The 20250-nt window shown below is 40.7% G+C and overlaps 1 protein-coding gene across 1 annotated transcript in view; it reads left to right on the top strand.

Annotated features, from left to right (window-relative positions):
• The window catches only part of PHC2 (polyhomeotic homolog 2), a 2832203-nt gene that overhangs the window by 1733749 nt on the left and 1078204 nt on the right, over positions 1–20250 (top strand). The window contains 2 exon segments of the mRNA XM_044063043.1: positions 9692–9735; positions 15687–15721. Coding sequence (XP_043918978.1) covers positions 9692–9735; positions 15687–15721 — 79 coding nt within the window.

Here is a 20250-nt window from a genome sequence, read left to right as displayed (position 1 = left end):
CACTTGATGAAGTAAGTAGTCAAGGAGCAGGTGCAGAGACTAGAGAAATAACATGACAGAATATGAAAGAAGGGAGCAAGTAAAGGTTTAGGTAATATGAAAGCATTTGCAGTGAGTTATGTTAGTAAGGTGAAAGAGCATGGGGAAAGATTTCCAAACTACAGGGGCAAAGAAATCCCTTTCTTTATGGAAACATAAGGAAACATGTCCTTCTACAGGTGATGAAGAGGATAATGATGACTACAGATGAAGATAAAGAGAAAGACAAAAGTCGGTGTACAAAAGCTTGTATGGCGTAAATGAAAATATAAAGGTAGCACATTGTGCGACTGGTAGTTTGTAAGGAATGTAAACAAGAGCAGTACGTAGTCAGAGAATCAGACAAATTAATAAATCTTCAAATTGTTTTAATTAGCTTTTGTATGACTGAGGTACAGTGAGAGTTTCTAAGAAAGACTGGGAGTGCATATTCAGTCGTGAAGATGACAATGTTTTCAGAAGTTGATTTTTCTGGCTTCTGATTCCAGAAGGTGTGTGACTATAAAAGCAAGACTGAGTAAGGGGAGGACTATATTTGTAGTAGTGTATACACATTTATGAAATGTAGAGGTGTAAAAGTACTGTGACAAAGTAACCACAGCAGTGCACAAAACAGCAGCTAATTTTCCCAGATACCAGCTATGAGCTTCTTAAAAAGACGTTATCTATTTTCTAGTCTTTCCTCAGAAACTGTACCTGTATGTCATATAATATAATGAAAAGTGGAACGTTTTGAAAGATAAATTGTTTGAGTGCAAAAAATAAAAAAAAAATGTTTTTTAGGATCTATGCATACAACATCAGGGGGCTATAAGATAATTAAGTTGAGAGACAAAAAATATAAAATGGAAGTGAGGTCAAACTACAACTTTGAAAACTTAAACAAGCTGGACAAACAAACTAAGCATATTTGTGAGACAAAACCAAGAAAAAATTGAAGAAAATGTATATAAAAATATTGATAATAGGAAACCTTTTTGTAGATACATAAGATGCAGAAGAAGTAAAGACATACAAATTGATAAACTGCGTGTAGATTCTAAAATGTATTCTCAGACACAACCAATATTTACAAAACCTTTGCAAAACAGTTTGGCTCTACAAAGGAGGTGATAAGTTGTCCTAGTGACATCCAGGTAACCTCAGATACTGGAATCAGATTAGATTATATTGAAAAAGAACTGAACAAACTGGATCTGAACAAAGCACAGGGAGAATATGGAATTAGTAATAATGATCTAAGAATACTTCAGCAACAACTTACAGTACCATTATATCTATTATTTACTATATCTGTTATTTATTAAGCCATATAAATATGGGGAGATTTCTCAAGATTGGAGACATGCACGTATTAAACCTGTCTTTAAGGGAAAGGAGAGTAGGACAAACCCAGAGTCATATATATTATTTTTCTTGTTGTGGAAAAATAATTGTGAAGGTTAATATTGGATAAGTTATTGTCCGAAATGGATAGGTTGGGACTTGAAACCATAATCAGCATGCACATGTTGAGAACAGATCTATTACCACCTGTAACATGATGTTCTATAACAATATAATAACAGCTATGAATGGAAACTTGTGGTGTGATGTAATTTATATAGATTTAACTTCAGCATCTGACAGGGTCATACACAAAACTCTGATCAATAAATTAGAATGACTAGGTATCAATGTACTCTTGGTAAGATGGATAGCTGCATGCCTCAGAAAAGGACATGGCAAGTATCATACAGTAACTGGACAGGCAAAATCCTTGGTTACAGTCAGGGTGACCCACAGGGCTCTGTTCTAGGCCCTTATTTGTTTAGATTGTATCTTTCAGACCTAACTTTTTCATCTTAGGTGTTCTCCAGTATGTATGCAGATGAGAAAGAAGTTCAAAAAACTGCTCACACCAGGATAAAATTATAGATTTATTGCACTTGCACTTGGTAAAAATCCAGATAAGCGCTTTCGTCCCAGATTTACAATTATGTCAGGAACTTCATCAGATAACAAAAAACGATTACCACATCCTTAAGTACTTTTTTAAAATAATGACATCATATCCTTAATAATCAGGTCAACATACATATATACATGGCCGTACTTATTGGAAAAGGTAGAATTGGGTTGGCAGGTTTGTTTGAACTCAGGACACTGGCCGCGATTAAATGAAAGTCTGTTCATAATTAGTCTTTTAAAACTTAAAGCCTTAGAAAGGTAACTGGCCCTTTAATTGGGTTTGAGACACATTTATTACATTTACAATATGTACATATACATTTACATTTATATTCTTTGGTTTTAGATGTGCATTAGTTTAATTTTTGTTTAGTGTAGTGTGATTACACTTTGAAATACTTTGAAATATTTTAAATGAGGATGGAGTGGGTGATTTATGTATGTATGTTGACCTGATTATTAAGGATATGACGTCATTATTTTTTTAAAAAAGTACTTAAGAATGTGGTAATCATTTTTTGTTATCTGGTGAAGTTCCTGACATAATTGTAAATCTGTGACGAAAGTGCTTATCTGGAGTTTTATCAAGTGCAAGTGCAATAAATCTGTGATTTTATCCTGATGTGAGCGTATTTTTGGACTTTTTCGTGGTTTGGACTTTTCTTTTCTGTACGTGATATATGCAGATGACATGAATCTGAGTAAACTGATTACATGTGTTACAGACAAGGCATGTCTGCAGAATAACTTGACTAAATTGACCATTTGGGCACAGGAGAATAAAATGCTGATAAATACATCAAAAACTAAGTATATGAGATTTGGGAGACATAAACTGAAAGGTGAATATTTAATGTATCACACAGTGATTGAAACTGTAGATTTATTTAAGGACCTGAGTATATGGGTAGATCAACTTTTGAGTTTTTCTAATCATATCAACCAACTGGTTAATGATAGTTATAGAACTATAGGTTGTATAAAAAGATTTATAAAGTCTAGGAAATCAGAAATGATGAAGTCATTGTTTGTCAGTTACATTAGACCCAAACTTGTGTGTGGGATAACAATATGGAAACCTTATTTGAAAACAAGCATGAGTAAACTGGAAAGAGTACAGCAGAAATATACCAAGTGAAAATTTAAGTTATTATGAAAGACTAAAATATCTGAACTTGTACGGTGTCTCATAGATATCTAAGAGGAGATCTTATTCAGATATATAGTGCATTTAGAGACAACTATCTCTGGGAATGTTTGAGGTTATCAAAAAGTATTAGAGAATCTTCAGACAACCTATGTAGAAGATTCTATAGGAATGAGAAGTGTACCAGTTGGTTCTCTGAGAAAGCAGCTGATACATGGAACAGACTGCAAAACTACATTAAAACAAGCACTAGTTTAGATACTTTTAAGAATAGCCTGGCCACTTATTATAGAAACAAGTGTTTTGGTATATTGGCAGACTAGAAGGACATTAATGCCCATGCTTGAAATATTTACATGCATGTATGTATATAAACTGGTCCCTATCAGATTATCGAAGTGTCAAAACTTCAAAAGTCATATGGTCGGGACCATATGATCGAAGTTTTCAAACTTTGAATGTTTTGAATGGAGATTGTGGTGCAGCATGGAATGAGAAATGTACCTTTTTCCGCATGCAGTGCGATATCGGAGTTGGTATATTTAATTAGCAGGGGGTGTGGGGGCACAGTTTCGGAACTTCGATAATCTGACACAAATCCATATAAACACATGATACTAGTACTTTATTAATGTTACAGGAGATTATGATCAGACCTCTGAATCTGATCATAACTAAGCTGTTATGTGTTTTTCAAATGGCTATGGGAAATGCACCTGAAGAGCTGAATTTCCTTAATCCTTTTCTGGAGCACATATGCAATGGGTATGATCAGAGACCCAGTTATAATTCTTTGTAATACATGTGGAGTTTCACCAGCCCTGATTTTTTACCAGGTAATAGTGTCTTATCAGGTTTTAAAAGCTGTTAGGTGAGAGGAGCATTTTTGTTGTGGCTGCAAACTACAAAATGTCTTATAGTTTTCAAAGCTTGCCAGTAGGTTTATGATTCTGTTCTGCAGTAATGCAGTCTGACAGTGTAATGTTCACTAAGCTAACACCAAGGTTCTTATGTAAGAACCTTATTGTAAAAAATATTGTTCTCTCTCTTTCAGCATGTAATCAGTGTGTTCCGTGTTAGTGTACTAAAAATGCAATAAACAGCAGAGCAAGAAAAGGTAGAACTCCATGTTATTTTACTCTTTCACAGATCATCCTTAGGGACTGTCACTGTATACTTTGTCAAAGCATGTGTGACACAGAACCATAAAGAACATCAGTTACTAAACTTGATTGCTTTGGAATGGGTCCTAGAATAGTAAACTGTATAAAAACACAAGACGGACAGCATAATTGTACTAAATGTTGTCCAACAGAAAGAAAAGAAAGTTACTGGTACAGTATTGAAGTATTTCATATTGGAGCAAGTCCTTTCAATGTTATTACAAAATGTAGTGTTGAGTGCCTATAAATAGACATGCAATGTTTTGTTGATCACACAAATAACTATAACTTAACAGGAATGGCAAAAATAAAATCTAAAAACAAAATCAACAAAAATACATTAAAATGAAACACAAATAACTGGTGCCTTTGTTTGATTACAAAGATAAAATCTGTCTGGTTCAGAGCAAATGACAGAAATATTGTTTAGATCTATTGCAAAATTTACAGAGCAGTCCTTCTCAGAGGTATTACTTTGCATTATTCCTTAATAACATGCAGCCATCATCAGATTGAGCCCCAGAGTCACTGTCCCTACTCAAAAAAGGAAACCATCCCTCAGGAATTATGATTCCTCTGTTACAGATTTGGATGATGTGGATTATGTTGATCAGATTACTTCTACTGTTAGTTGTACGTCATACATTGTGGGCCCTTTGTGCTCTAAGTTTCCACCAGAGGATTTCTTATTTGGTGATGCCCTGCATAGAATGAAGGATCACCTTCAATTAGAGTCTAAGGATTTTTCAGATGCCCAGAAGAGGTACAGCAAGCTTTTCCAGTTGTCAAAGCCAAAAGCTTTAACTATTCCTCACTGACTAAAACCTTTGCTCATGCATTTACTAGTGTCTGTCAGAAAGTAATGCCATTTTTGCAGGGTTAAGGATTCCTACAAGTGCTTGTACGATAATCCTACTGCTGATCCAACTTTGGTGTCCATGGATTCCAGCAAGGGGTCTACTGGGACACTAATCAAGAACCCACTTTCCAATGTTAGGGAAAGTAAAACACTTTAGGAAGATAGTGCACACCTGCACCTTGACCCTCAGAGCTTTTAATTGCCAAACTCATATGTTTAAATAGCAGGGGACTGGCCTGTCCCAGTTTAAGGATGTGGGGATGTGCGGATGTCCAGGCTTTGATTCTGTCAGCCTTCATTTGCCTAATCTGCAACTCTGAGCAAGTCATTAACAGGACAATTATCTTAGGCAATTAGAAAATTGGACCAGGCTCCACAGTGGTCTCTTTGATGGCATCACTATAAGTTACATATGAACCATACAGGTAGAGGACAAAGCTCTGAGAAATAAGATACTAAACATGTGCAACATCATTCCCCAGGCTAGCAGCTCCTCTTATCAAGTGTGGCCACAATCTAATGGACACATCATGCAGGGTGACAGCAACAGGAGTCAGGCATTAGAAGGTATGCCTGGCTCTGGATCCAGCCCCTGCCAAATCATGCAAAAGCATAGCATTAAAATGCATAAGAAGAAAACAAGCTGCTTTGTGGACCACCCTGTGGAACAGATGTTTAAGAAACTGGAGCAAAAGGGGAAGACTATGCAGTGTGCGAAATGATTGTTTCACTTCACTGCCCCCTAAATGCAATGAGAAGTACCATGTGAAGTGTTGGCCTTTCCAACAGAGGCAAAACAAAAGAAGTGTCTTAAAGTCTTAAAGGAAGAATTAATAGTATAACAGAAACTGACCAACTAACCAAAAAGGAGAAGCCAGGGGGCTCTCAAGAACAAGACCCTTGAAAGAGAACAGCTATGACTCAGAAGAGCTGTTCCATCTACAATCCCTCAGATCCCACCCAACCCACTCTCGCCTATGCAACATATATTCGCCAAGAAAATTGGAGGTTGCTTAGACTTAGTTGTAAAGGAATGGGAGAAAATCATACTGGACAGATGGGTCTTAAATATTTTGGTTAAGTAATATAGATTTCAGCTCATGCATCCCTCTAATACCCAGAAAACAAAGACATTTGGTTATAAGAACTTTTGTGACACAAGGCTACAGAGAAAGTATAAAAGCAGGAAGAGAGCACAGATTTCCTGCACCAAAATGGACGGCCCATGGAGGCCAGTCTTACAATTATCAAGGCTAAACTTCAAATCCTAACTTTGCAAGCCAGTCTTCCTCTCCTTTTTCCTCAAGCCTTCACGGTTGGATCTGAAAGATGCCCACCTCCATTTACCTATCAACAGGATAGACAGGCAGTACCTCAGATCTGAGTCAGGAAGATGTTCTTCGTGTTTCACTGTTGCAGTCATTACATTTGGGTAATCTGCTGGCAGGTTGCCCTCAGTCGGCCTGAATAACAAAGTCTTGGGTCCTGCTCCGGTTGCTGTCTCCTCTTCCATGACGTCAGGTCGTCAGGGGTATAAAACATGCAGCTGATGCCATTTTATTCAGTCTTTCTTGCCGCACGGTGCCCGAAGCAGAAGCAGTTCGCAAGTGCCTGTCGGCCGACTCCTGAAATTTTCGCATTCGAGTTTCAGAACCAAAGTCTTCAACTAAAGCTAAGTACCTCATTGGGGAAACTTTCTCTTGCTCCTTACCGATGTCAGTAAAAGTTAATAATTGCATTACTTGTGGGAAGCAAATACCTCATAAGGATTTTCATTTGTACTGTATTCCTTGCCTAAGCCCAGATCATAATGTGCCTTGCTGTCAGTTTTGTGCTAGATTTAACCAACGCACTATTAAGTGTCGGTATATTTTTGCTTCTAAATATTTTGGATCCAGATTTAATTACGCTGAAATGTCGTCGGTTAGCAATCTGACTACCGGAGTTCACAAAAAGCACAAACAAAAAGATGGAGATAGACCGTCGAGGTCCAAAACCAACGACGAAACTTCTCCTAAGCCAGTCGCCAGTACTCAGTGAGGCGCTTTCGCAACCCCTGATACCCGCTACTTTTGAGTCGCAGGCCTCTACCGAGACCCATGCAGAGTCCAGTATGCCACGAGATTCTCTTGAACCCGCAGATGTCTCTCCCTCGGATGGGTCCGGAGCCACTGAGCAGGCACCGGCATCTGAGGGTGTTTTCAGACCTCAACATTTTTATATAAAACCGACTCCAGCCTCAAAAACATCTTCTATGTCTAAAAAACTGATGCATGAGCCATGTGCTCAGGGCCTTATGCCTAAAAAACAGATGATCAAAATGGCTGAGGACTTAATTACCTTGATCAGGGGTTCCCAACCCCCTTGCTAAGAGGCCTAGGCAAGGCATGGATTATGAATCTTCAGATCAGGTTTCCATTTCTTCTGATTCCTCTTCTGATCAGGAATTTTCTATTCCTCCCTATAAGGATTCTGATGCAGAAGAATCCATCCCATCTGCATCTCCTCCTGAGAATCATTCTTTTGGAGAAACTTTGTATACTTTAAGGGAACATTTTCACTGGGAGAGTCAGGATTTCTCTGAATCAAAAAAGAGGCTTAGGGATCTCCTTCTTCTTCCTCAGCATAGGCCTTTGGCAATACCTCCTGTATTAGATATTGTTGATGATGTGTTTTCGGAATCAAGCATGGCTCCTGATTCCCTACCTCTGGCTCCTAGTAAGCCAGACAGATATTACAGGGTTCCTGACTCCTACAAATTTATATTCAAAAATCCTGCTGCTGATCCAGAGACTATCTCACAGGGTCCCAAAGGTGTAAAGGCGTCTACAGCCAAAAATCCTACTCCCTCTGATAGAGATTCCAGGGCGCTGGATAGATGGGGAAAGAAGATTTATACCTCTGCAACATTGGCAATTAGGGCCTTAAACTGCCAGTTTCATATGCCTAAATATCAACAGCATGTTATGGGCTTATTGAAACAGAAAATTATGTTGATTTCTGATTGTGTGGAAAATAAAGAATTACAGGAATTATTGCATTCAGCAGAACAGGTTGGAAAGCATACTTTGCAATGAGATTTTGATTCCTTGGAGGCCTCTTGCTGGGCCGCAGTTACTGGATCTGTGATTAGAAGGCATGCCTGGCTCAAGGAGCAAAATTTGCCAGATCATATTAAAGCTAAATTGTTGGATTCCCCCTTGCAGTATGATACTCTGTTTGGTAATAAGGCAGAAGAGGTTTTAAAGAAAATGGAAAACAAAGCTAAATCTATGCAAACTGTAAAATATTTCTTACAAGTGCAGTCACCCAGGTTCAGTAGGCACTGGCCTACTACAAATTGGTCCTTTCCTGTGTCCAACAGAGCCTCTCAAGGCAAATCCAGATGCTCAAAAGGCTCTCGATACCAATCACAGGGTTCTTACAGGTCAAAGCAATGGGGTGCCTCCACCTCCAAGCACAACCCTACAGTAAGCAGTCTCAATGACTTTCCTCTACCTTCACCAAGCACTTACCTTTTGGCAGCCCCCTTGGGGGGTGGAATTAGCACTTCATGCTCAGAATTGGCAGTTAATTACCCAGGACAAGTGGGTATTAAACATAGTATCCCAGGGGTACAGATTTCATTTCCATACTTTGCCAATTCCAAACGGTTGGCCATATCTGCCACAAAATCAATGGGCAGAGGCTCAGAAACAGGTTATGTCCCTCATGGATATGGGGGCTATTCAACCAGTACCAGAAAAGGAAAAAGGACAAGGTTTTTATTCAAGACTTTTCCTGGTACCCAGAAAAGACAATGCCTGGCGTCCAGTACTGGACTTATCGATTTTGAACACGTTCCTGGACATTCAAAAATTCAAAATGCTGACTTTACAACAGCTACTGCCTATGCTGAGCAGGAACGCTTGGTTAGTGACTCTAGACTTAAAAGAGGCATACCTGCATATCCCAATAAGGGAATCGTGCAGAAGATACCTCTGCTTCAAGGCAGGTTTTTTGCATTACCAATTCTCTGCACTGCCCTTTGGCTTATCTACTGCGCCCAGGGTCTTTACAAAGTGCCTGGCACCAGTAATTGTATTCTGCAGACAAAGAAGCATACAAATTTATCCTTATCTGGACAACTGTCTCATTCAAGCAGAGGACAAGGACACTCCTCTTCAACATCTGGCATTTGTAAAAAGGCTTCTAACATGCCTAGGGTACACAGTAAATGAAAAGAAATCCCAACTGGTACCCTCTCAAATAATTACATTCCTGGGTGCAAGCTTGAATACAACTGCCCAGATGGCTTACCTTATGCCAGACAAACAAAGGCAACTGACAACATACTTCAAACAAATGGCAACAAAAACCCAGTTATCTGCAAGACAAATTCTGCAGGCTTTGGAGTTCATGGCATCCTGCATTCTACTAATTCCATATGCGAGACTGCATATGAGGAAACTTCAATGGTATCTAAAAAGTTTATGGAGTCAACACCGTCACAGTCTGGAAACAATGATTCCTCTCATTCCCTGCCTACAACAGGAGTTTCTTTGGTGGGCAGAGACATGTCAACAAAACAAGGGACTGTCATTCACTCTACCCCCTGCCACCCAAACCCTAACTACAGATGCATCAGACTATGCTGGGGGGGCCCACCTGGCAGGGAGATGCATTCAGGGCAAATGGAGCCCAAAACAAATGCATCTGCATATAAACCAGAAAGAGATGCTAGCTGTTCAGAATGCACTGACAGCTTTCAAGGACTTACTTCATCCAGGACAACTACTGATAAAGACGGACAACTCCACGGTTATGTGGTACATAAACAAGCAGGGGGGTACACATTCCTACCCCATTTGCAGACTAGCCATGGCATTGTGGAACACAGCTTTGACTTACAAAATACATCTTCAAGCTCAATTCCTGCCAGGAAAACAAAATACTCTGGCAGACGACCTAAGCAGAAATCTTATGGACCCGCACAAGTCGAAACTGGATCCACAAAGAAATGGGGGAGCCCAGACATAGATCTATTTGCCTCTCCCCAAAATTATCACCTGGACAAATTCTGCATAAGGACCTATCACAGACAATCATGGAAAGTGGATGCCCTATCCTTCACTTGGAAAAACCTATCAGTCTATGCCTTTCCCCCTCTGCCTCTTCTCTCCAAGGTCTTACTAAAGGTCAGACAGGAAAAACCAAAAATGATCCTAATTGCTCCAGACTGGCCTCACCAGCACTGGTACCCAATTCTAAGGAATATGTCTCAACTCCCTCCTTGGTACTTGCCTCAAATACCTCATCTACTGTCTCAGCAGAACAATCAAATTCTGCACACTCAGCTCCAAACTCTGAACCTTGCAGCATGGCTGATCATTTAATTATTCAAACAACTCCTCTCAGTAAATCTGTGATGGATGTCATTTTGGAAGCCAGAAGGCCTAGTACCAGAAAATCTTATGCTGATAAATGGAAGAGATTCTGTGCTTGGAACCAAGCACAAGGAACGGACACAGCAAAGCCCAATATCCCTCAGGTTTTACAGTATTTGACTGAGATGCTTGACAAGGGCCTATCTTTTTCTTCAATAAAAATCCATGCCTCTGCCATCACGGCTCATTACAGCACAGAGCCTCCCCTCTTTTCTCATCCTCTGATTAAACAGTATCTTAGAGGGGCCAAAAATGTAAGACCTCCCAGAAGATCACCAACGTTTGCATGGGACCACAATTTTTTGCTGGAAAAACTCACCCTGCCTCCTTTTGAACCAGCAGTTACTGCGGATATAAATTTTTTATCTTGGAAAACAGCTTTCCTCTTGGCAATCACTTCAGCAAGAAGGGTTTCTGAACTACAGGCTCTCATGGCTGTGGAGCCTTTTATTACATTTTACCTGGACAGGGTGTCCCTCAGGACCAATCCTTCTTTTATGCCTAATGTGGTATCCAGTGTGGCTCTTAACCAAACAATTCATCTGCCAACATTTTACCCAAATCTGCAGAACAAGGGGGAGCAGATTCTGCATTCATTGGACGTACACAGACAACTAAGATTCTACTTAAACAGGACCAAATCTCTATTAAAATCTGAGCAACTACTGGTGGCATTTGCTGCAGGATCAGAGGGGAAGGCTATATCAAAGCAGACTATTTCTAAGTGGATAAGCTACTGCATTCGTTTCTGCAACTTGCACCATGGTAAACCTGTGCCCAAGGGGATCAGGTCACATTCCACCAGGGCTGCCTCAACCTCAGCAGCTTTTCTCAGAGGAGTTCCAACCAAAGACATTCTAGAAGCTGCTACTTGGAGCTCTGTTCATACCTTCACAGAGCATTATCATTTGCCTCTCTTCTCCAAATCCAGGGCAGGCTTTCCACTGCTGTTCTGCAGGGCCTTATAGCTGCTCCTAATGCTATTTTGTTCCATCCTCCCATCCATAGCTTTGGGATTCTACCCAAATGTAACGACTGCAACAGTAAAACATGAAGAACATAGTACAGTTGTGTACACTTAACGTTCAACGAACCACTCCTTGAGCCAATAACCTACGACCACAAGTTAAAAAACCTTTATTCGATCCACATAAAATTGTTGACTGTGCAAAATTTAATCCACAAAAGCAGATCAATAATCCACTGTGTAGGAATAATCCACAAAACAGGTCAAGCACTTTCGTCGATAGACTTCATCAGAACAGTTAATAATGGATACTGAAACCATTTATATATATACCGTTACAGGTGCCCAAAGCTGCAGCTGTTTCTCCTGCATTGTCTATTTTAGAGAATGTCTTCCTCACTGCTTTTAGCTTACTTGTTACCCAACCCTCTGCTCCCAAGGAGTCTGAGAAGTTATACAATTTGCGGTAGCCTTTTATGTGGATCGAATAAAGGTTTTTTTACTTGTGGTCGTAGGTTATTGGCTCAAGGAGTGGTTTGTTGAACGTTATTTGTGGTGGTTTCCGCTCTTTTACACACCTCTCAGTGTTACAGTTGTGTACACTTACCATAAATGTAGATGTTCGAGTGTATTCACTGTTGCAGTCCGGGTTACCCACCCGCCATCCTCCTTTTCTATAACTTCTCTTTCCTTCACTGTATTCTAAAACCTTTGTGGTGTATTTGCTTTTAGATGAAGGTAAAGTTTCATCTAAAAATGCATCTACATATATTTCTGTTTATTGATATATATATATATATATATATATATATATATATATATATATATATATATATTTATTTTTTTGCTCCCCGTTTGGGGGGCACCTGACATCTGGGGCAAGAAAAACTGAATAAAATGGCGTCGGCTGCATGTTTTATACCCCTGATGACCTGATGTCATGGAAGAGGCGACAGCAACCGATGCAGGACCCAAGACTTTGTTATTCAGGCCGACTGAGGGCAACCTGCCTGCAGATTACCCAAATGTAATGACTGCAACAGTGAATACACTCGAACATCTACATTTATGGTAAGTGTACACAACTGTACTTTCTCTCCTCCAGTTTACTTCTTTAATCTTTGGTTTAACTGTTGCGCTTAGAGTGTTCACTATGGTATTTAAATCTGCTGCTATCTGGACAACAATTTCATACAGGTATCAACCTTAGAGTGGATGTGCAAAGCTCTGCAGTTTGCTCTTATGTACTTCCAAAAATGAAGACTTTCTCTGAAGCTGCCAGAATCCCAAGTATTACCCATGAGACAGCTCTTTTTCCTGGGTGCCTTGCTGAACATTTCAAATAATGGGGCATTTTCTCCTTCAGAGTAAATGTTATTTCTAACAAAATGCTTCAGTTCTGTAAAACAGCAAAAGTAGGGAGTTTCTCAGAAAACTGGGATATATGGCCTTCTCACTCCTGCTGGTCCCCCTAGCAAGGCTTCACCTGAGGAGGCTCCAGTGGTATGTAAGAAGCAGATGGTGCAGCAGCATGACCACCTTCTGCCCTGTGTGAAGAAAGAGCTCTCATAGCGAATACAACATGTCCGTATTAACCTGGGCATTCAAGCTAGGGTCAGACACCTGGTTACTTAGCATGGATTTCTTGGACACAGCCTGGTAGTTACACCCAGGGAAATTGAGGATTTAGAGAAAATGAAACACAATTCAAGGGAAAAAGCACATCAACATAAAAGAGTTTATGACAGTCATTTTAGCTGTCACAGGCTTCAGGCCTTTCTGGCAGTCAAGGATCTTGCACATCATCGCAGACGATACCAGAGTGATGCGGTGCACCAACTAATGAGGGAAACATGTATAATTCTTGTGCAGGCTGAACACAGAGGCATGGTTTCTGGCTCAGGTATCTGGTATGACTCTCAGGGCATCTTATTTCCCTTTTCAGGAAATATTCCTGCAAACTACCTAAGTAGAACTGAAGCAGAGTCTTATGAAAGGATGATGGAATGGGATGTATTTCTGAGTATGGCCAAAGTTAGCCCTTTTTTGCTTCTCCATAAAAGAAACAACTCAAAATCTCTTGTACCAGGACACTAGCTTCAGGAGCTGTGGCAATAGACACCTTCTGTGCAAGCTGGGCAGGTTTATTTTATATACCTTCCTCCAATCCCTCTTCTCCCCAGGGTAGTACAGAAGATAAAGGCAGACAGGCCAAAATGGTATTGACAGTTATTTTTTTGTTGAGGCTACACTAGTTGTCTCTCATATTGAATGTGATAAGGACAGGGCCTGCACAACTGCCTCGAGAGTGTGAACTACTGGATGCAGGTGTTGATTATATACCCCAACCTGAAGCCCCTAAGGCTGACATCCTGGATGATCTAGCTCTAATTAGGCACATGTTTGCTATCTTAAGTGAAGCTAGGAAGCCAAGCACGAGAAAGTCATACCTAGCAATAAAGAAAAAAAAAATGTATCCCCTTTGGTGCTACAGGAAGGATCTGGAATTGTGGACCCGTCTCAGAGTTTTCTGTCTGCAGTTCACAAATACCTGTCACATCTTTTCAGACCAGGAATGTCTTATTCAGAGTATGTACATATGTCTTCTATTTCAGCCTACCTGCCATAGGAGCCTCCATCTTTAAAATGTGTTGTCAGTAAAGTAATTCTCAAGGGGGTTCTGCATTTGAGCCCACCAAAAACGAGTCTGCTTCACTATGGGACCTCAGTTATCATCTAAACAGGCTAACATTACCTAATGTGAGCCAGTTGCTACTGTATCTCCCAAGCACCTGACCTGGAAAACTGAATTTTAGTTGCCGACAGTTGTACCTAAAGGATTTCCAAATTGCAGCCCCCAGGTGCAAACAGCCTTTGATCATCTTCCACAAAGACAGGATAACACTTATCACTAATCCCACATTCGTACCTCAAGTTGTGACAGAATTATCCTTAACTCATTATTGCCAGCAGAGCTGGTTGCACTGTTGCGTTATCCCATTTAGCCAGTAGCACTTGAAAGGCCGACCTTGTGCAGCTAAGGTTGGCACCAGTCCTGCTAACAGCAGGACACTCACATTTTGGATCTAACAATCCTGTCACCCACATAATTTAGCAGAGGGAAGCAAAAAGTCCTGCTTTCGCCAAATCTCTGAAATTCCATGAAAAGGCTGCACTCATTTTCTGCTTTCTCTTGGCAATTCAGAATTTAAGCTATGATGTCATCAACCAGACCTTTAGGGAGAGCTGTTCCCTGTCAGGCACAAGTGGTGAAAATAGTGCAGTGATTGGCTGAAATTCATGTTAGCAGTGGGGGCTCACATGAGGAAGAGCCTTACAAAGCCTGTGGCTGTAGAGCAAATTCTTATCAGTGCTTTTACAGCTGTGGGTAATTAAAAAAAAACACAGGATCTGTTTTTCTAAGCCAGCCAACTAGCAAGCAAACCTGAAAACCAGAAAGGACAACAGCCAGCAAGCTTGTAAGGAAGTCAACTTGCTAGCCAGCCAGCAAGCCAGTAAGGAGGCCAAATTGCCAGTCTGACAGCAAACCAGTAAGGAGACCAGCTAGCCAGCCAGCAAAGAGGCCAGTAGGTCAGCCAGCAAGGTGGTCAGCAAGCCAGGTAGCCAGTAAGCCATAAGGCCAGCAAGATGGCCAGCTAGCAAGGAGGCCAGTAGGCCATCCAGGAAGGATGCCGGCATGGTGCTTAGCAAGCCAGCCAGAAGGCCAACATGGTGGCCAGCCAGCCAGGAGGTCAGCCAGCCAGCCTGCCAGGAGTCCAACAAGGTAGCCAGTTAGACAGGTCGTCAGCCAGCCAGCAGACAGAAGGACAGCAAGGCAACCAGTATGGTGGCCAGCAAGGTGGTCAGAACACCAGCCAGCCCAGAGAGAAGGATACAAGCCAGCCCATAGGTAGAGAAGCCAGCCAGCCCAAAAATAGGAAAGCTGGACAGCTAACCATTGGAAGTGGTAAGGATAGTGGGAAGCCAGCCAGGTAAAGACCATGGTTATCCTGTTCTACTCTGTAGTGATAAGGAGAACTAGCATTTTAGTTCTGTAATTTTTAAAGGTGGAATGTATTCTATTTCTTTTTTATTGTCATTATTATTTTTTTCTTAAGACTGTGTTCATAGTTAGATGGGATGTGATGTACATTTCAAAGAGATTTTACGGTGGCTGTTTTGGGATGATTTACAAGAACTAACTTTTAAAAGTAAAAGTGTGTGTGTGTGTGTGTGTGTGTGTGTGTGTGTGTGTGTGTGTGTGTGTGTGTGTGTGTGTGTGTGTGTGTGTGTGTGTGTGTGTGTGTGTGTGTGTGTGTGAATACACATATGGGTGTAGGACACTCAATCGAATGGACACAAAGCCGACGGCCAGAGATCGAAGTGAATACATTGAATGAACAAATATCGACATGTTTTGCACATGATCAGGGGATTACCCTGGAGCTTGCACAGAATGTGCTGATATTTGTTAATTCAACAGTTTTACATTGATTTCCTGGCTGTCGGCATTGTGTCTGTTCGATCAGGTGTTGTACACCTCCCCACACACACATACACATAAATATATATATATTTATATAAATATATATATATATATATATATATATATATATAAACACACACACACACACACACACACACACACACACACATTTATTTATTTTGTGGGACTATGTTCAGAAGTAAATAAAATATAGTGCACTTTGCAGTACCTTACTTCTTTGGAATGTCCAGGCTGTCAATGCTTTGCCACACCCTCTACCCATGACTACACCACATGATGTCATGTAGTTGCCACACCTCCTGTGTCCCACTTTGGACCACTGAAGTGTTGACAACCCTATGTGTAGTATTTGTGTCTCACTGTAATTTAACTTTGGTATTGAATGTGTGATTTTCAGTGTCACAGTTAAGCGTATTAAAATGAGAAGATGTCTACACCTAAACAAGAAATGTAAATGCTGCTGTTCTTGTTTGCCTGAAAAAAATTCTGCACATTGAATTTTCTGTGTAACTCTCAGCTTTTGCTAAGTATGATCCATTGTATCAGCAGTCAGGAATGTCACACAGTTATATCAGTTCTTGTAGGCCTCAAGTGAAATCAGGGCATTCACCTCCCTGTATTCTGTCTCTCCCCACTTAACAAGTGGTAGGCATTTTATGTTCCTTGGATGTGCATAGGTAACTGAGGATTTACCTTGAATAGACTAAAGAAAAAGAGAAAAGCAGGCAAGCGATTCATATCCATTGCAAAGGGTACAGAGAGCAGACCTGTGTCTATAAAAGACCATCTCTGTATGGTTAGTTCCAGCATTTACTTCTGTTAACTCCTTCCATGGAAAGTAGTTTACTGAGGGTTAGGTTAGCATGTCCTTTTTTTTTTCCTTTATTTAGTTTATTCTGTTTATTTTTATTCAGGAAGTTTAAGTAGGCATGGACATTTTGTTGATTATGCTGTTTGCAATTGTTTACTTGTATTTTGTTTTTTCCTGTTAAATTTTTCATTTTAATAAAAGCAAATTTCATTTCTATAAATTTATTTAGGTAGCATTGCTTGTGTGAGGATCATGTGTATGGATTGTGAGAGGTGGGTAGTATTGCTTGTGTGAGGATCATGTGTATGGATTGTGAGATGCGGGTAGTATTACTTGTTGAGGATCATGTGTATGGATTGTGAGTGTGCAGTGTTAAGTAATTTCTTTACACTCTAGTAATTAGGAAATGTTCCATGTTTCTGGCATACCTCACAAATGTCCAGATTTTCATTGCATATTATTGGTCTGTTCCTCATAAAATTTGTGGATTGCCTACCTTGCCTAGGCCAGAACACAACGTCTCGGCCTGTGCAGCTTGTGCCTATATCATGCGCGGAGCTTCCGACAGCACATTTACCTAAAACGGAAGGATATGGTTTTGGCGCCAGAACTTCAGGACCCACTCACACACCATTGTTACCCGGACGGAGGCCAGCCTGTTGTCGTTTTCTGTGCCCTCCTCTGAGACCGTAGCCCAGGATATTTCCTTCCCTACGAGGATTCTGATCTTGAGGAGGAATCTATTCCCTCTGCTTCTCAGATTCTAGGGAAAAGGTTAGGAATTTTTAAAGCTACCTCAGCATAGACCGTACAAGGGCCATACTGCCCTGAAACTAAACTATTTTCAGGGGGGGCTTCCTTCCTCCACTACTGCTAAGAAACCACTCCCTTCGAAAGAGATTCTAGGCTTTTTAGTAAGGTGGGGCAGAAATATATACATCTTCCACCTTTCTATCACGAGCATTAAATTGTCAATTCTTCATAATACTAGCAGGTTAGCAGCATTTTTCCTCAGTGTGGGATATGATGCATTGGAAGCTTCATGTAGAGCAGCAATTGGCAGCCTCCAGTGAGGGGCAGGACCTTCCACTGCTCTGCCAGGACAATCTCAATGACTTTGACTCGACTCCACCATCGCAATAGAAAAGGTTCCTTCTGCAGAACAAGGACAAGGATTTTATTCAAGAACTTGTTTTCACCTTATTGTGCCAAATTCATGCAAAATTCTTTACAGCAACTCCTTCCCATGCTGCAGGTGGGTCTTGGCTGGTAAATCTGGACCTCAAGGATACATACCTGCCCCAAATGATCCACACAAAGCAAGATACTCAGATTTCTTGCAGGCTCAGAGCATTATCAATTCTCAGCATTGTCTTTGGCTTATCTACCGCGCCCAGAGTGTTCACGAAATGCCTGGCATCAGTAATTGCGCAAATTTCTGTGGTGGCCAAGCAAGGAAAAAAAAGCCTTTCAGCAAACCCAGCAAACCTCATACAAGTCAACAACAGACGCCTCCGCCAGACCATGGATGGGGGCGATGAGGGAAGATGCATTCAAGGACAATGGTTCATGCATCAGGGCCATCTAACAGACAAGACAGACAATACCACAGTTATGTGGTACATAAACAAGGTGAGGTCTACCCTCTTACCTCTTTTGTAGATCATAATGAATTCCTGGACATTTCACAATTGCGTCAGAGCTACAATCCCCAGTTTGTAAACCAGGAAGGACAATGTTCTGGCCGGACAGCCTAGAAACAAACATCCGGATCACGAATGGATGTTGCATCCAGACATTTTCCCAGATATAGACTAATCACCATCTGAAAAGTAAAAGCACAAGGACATACTCAACCATCCTCAAGAAGGTTGGTGGATGCCTCTCCTTCATTTGAATTTCAATGCCATCCCTCCCCACCCCTTCTTTGATGAATTGGCAAAGGCTAAAGATCAGGACAGAGCAACCAAAAGTCGCCACTGATAGCTCCAGACTGGCCAAACAACACTGGTACCCACTGCAGGCTCCACAGCACAACAGCACTTCTACCACACCACAGCTTGAACAGCTTGAACTTTAGAAGCTTGAAGATTGAAAAGATTATTACTCTATTACTACTTCTACACTTCTTCCAAAAAGGGTAAAAAATATCCTGGAGGCCTCCTGCAATTACTAGAAAACACAAATTATACTCAAAATGGAAGAAGAGATTTGAACAGCAAAAAGGGTCAAGACCCATCAGTGATGTGCAGATCCTACAGATCCTGGAATGCCAAGCTGAAAAAATGGCCCCCAAATGGCCTTATTCTTTCATAAAAAAAATATACATGCTTCAGCAATATAAATAATATATTGATCTGCCTCTATTTTTTTCTCACCCATTGCTAAGACAGTTTCTAAGAGGTATAAAGAACATCAACCCTCCTTTTCTGGAAACCACTGAGGATTGAAGTCACTAAATAATGACATATATTTCAGTTTCAAACTTCATGTTTTTCAGAAAATGCATGCTAACACAAATCCTGTTATTCTAGCAACTTTCTAAGTTTGCAAGAGCAATATTTAAAATCTGTCCCTATTTTTGGGCCTTTGTCTCCCCATTATTTTAGTCTCTGTCCAAATTTCTTGCACTAAGAGGTTGAGAAGTATGTTTGTGGTTATTTTTATTAGATCTTACATTTTTGTTTAATCTAAACATAGATGTGAGTATGGGTTGTTTTTGATGGTGTCAGTGTCTGTAGTTTCATAGGTAAAAACCCACCTGGGCCTTTATAAGCCTAGCCAAGCATCCCAACCCAGTTGTGTTCCTATGTGTAATGGGCACTTAGCAGAAGAGGCTATATTAGTTAGGAAATTTCTAAATATTCTGTGGGAGTGGGGTCGGAAGAGACATGGGGGCTAGACCTGGGGTGAATTTCCAATTGCCCATCCATTGGTCAAGGTTACAGTTAAATAGGGTTAGGGATGGAATCTACTTCACATGGATGGGGAGCCCCTTCCAGAGTATAGGGATCCCCTGAGACACATATGTGTCTGTCCAACATGTCCTATTTATGTCGCAAGCACAATTTAAATTCTTGAAACTAGTGGTTCTGATGCTGTTTGTTTTGCGGATGTGCAATAGGTCCATCAGAGCTGGATCTAAGAATGTCTTTTATGCCAGGCATATATTGCCTGTTAGTAACCTGTAGAAGAACATTATGGAGGTAGAGCTTTAAGGTGGTCTGTACAGGACAATGTGTTTATACCCTGGATTCTCCTGGTAAGGAACCCTTGTGTGCATTCCAACTGTTGCATATGTCTGGTCAGGTACATGCGGACAGGGGCATAATACTGTATGACAGGCCTGATAAGGGCTGAATAAAGTGGCATTATGACTTC

The sequence above is a fragment of the Protopterus annectens genome, chromosome 2.part1 (genome assembly GCF_019279795.1).
Source record: "Protopterus annectens isolate FY-2018-M chromosome 2.part1, PAN1.0, whole genome shotgun sequence".
Lineage (NCBI taxonomy): Eukaryota > Metazoa > Chordata > Ceratodontiformes > Protopteridae > Protopterus > Protopterus annectens.
Note: the sequence above shows the minus strand (reverse complement) of the source record. Positions and strands in the feature narration are given on the sequence as shown.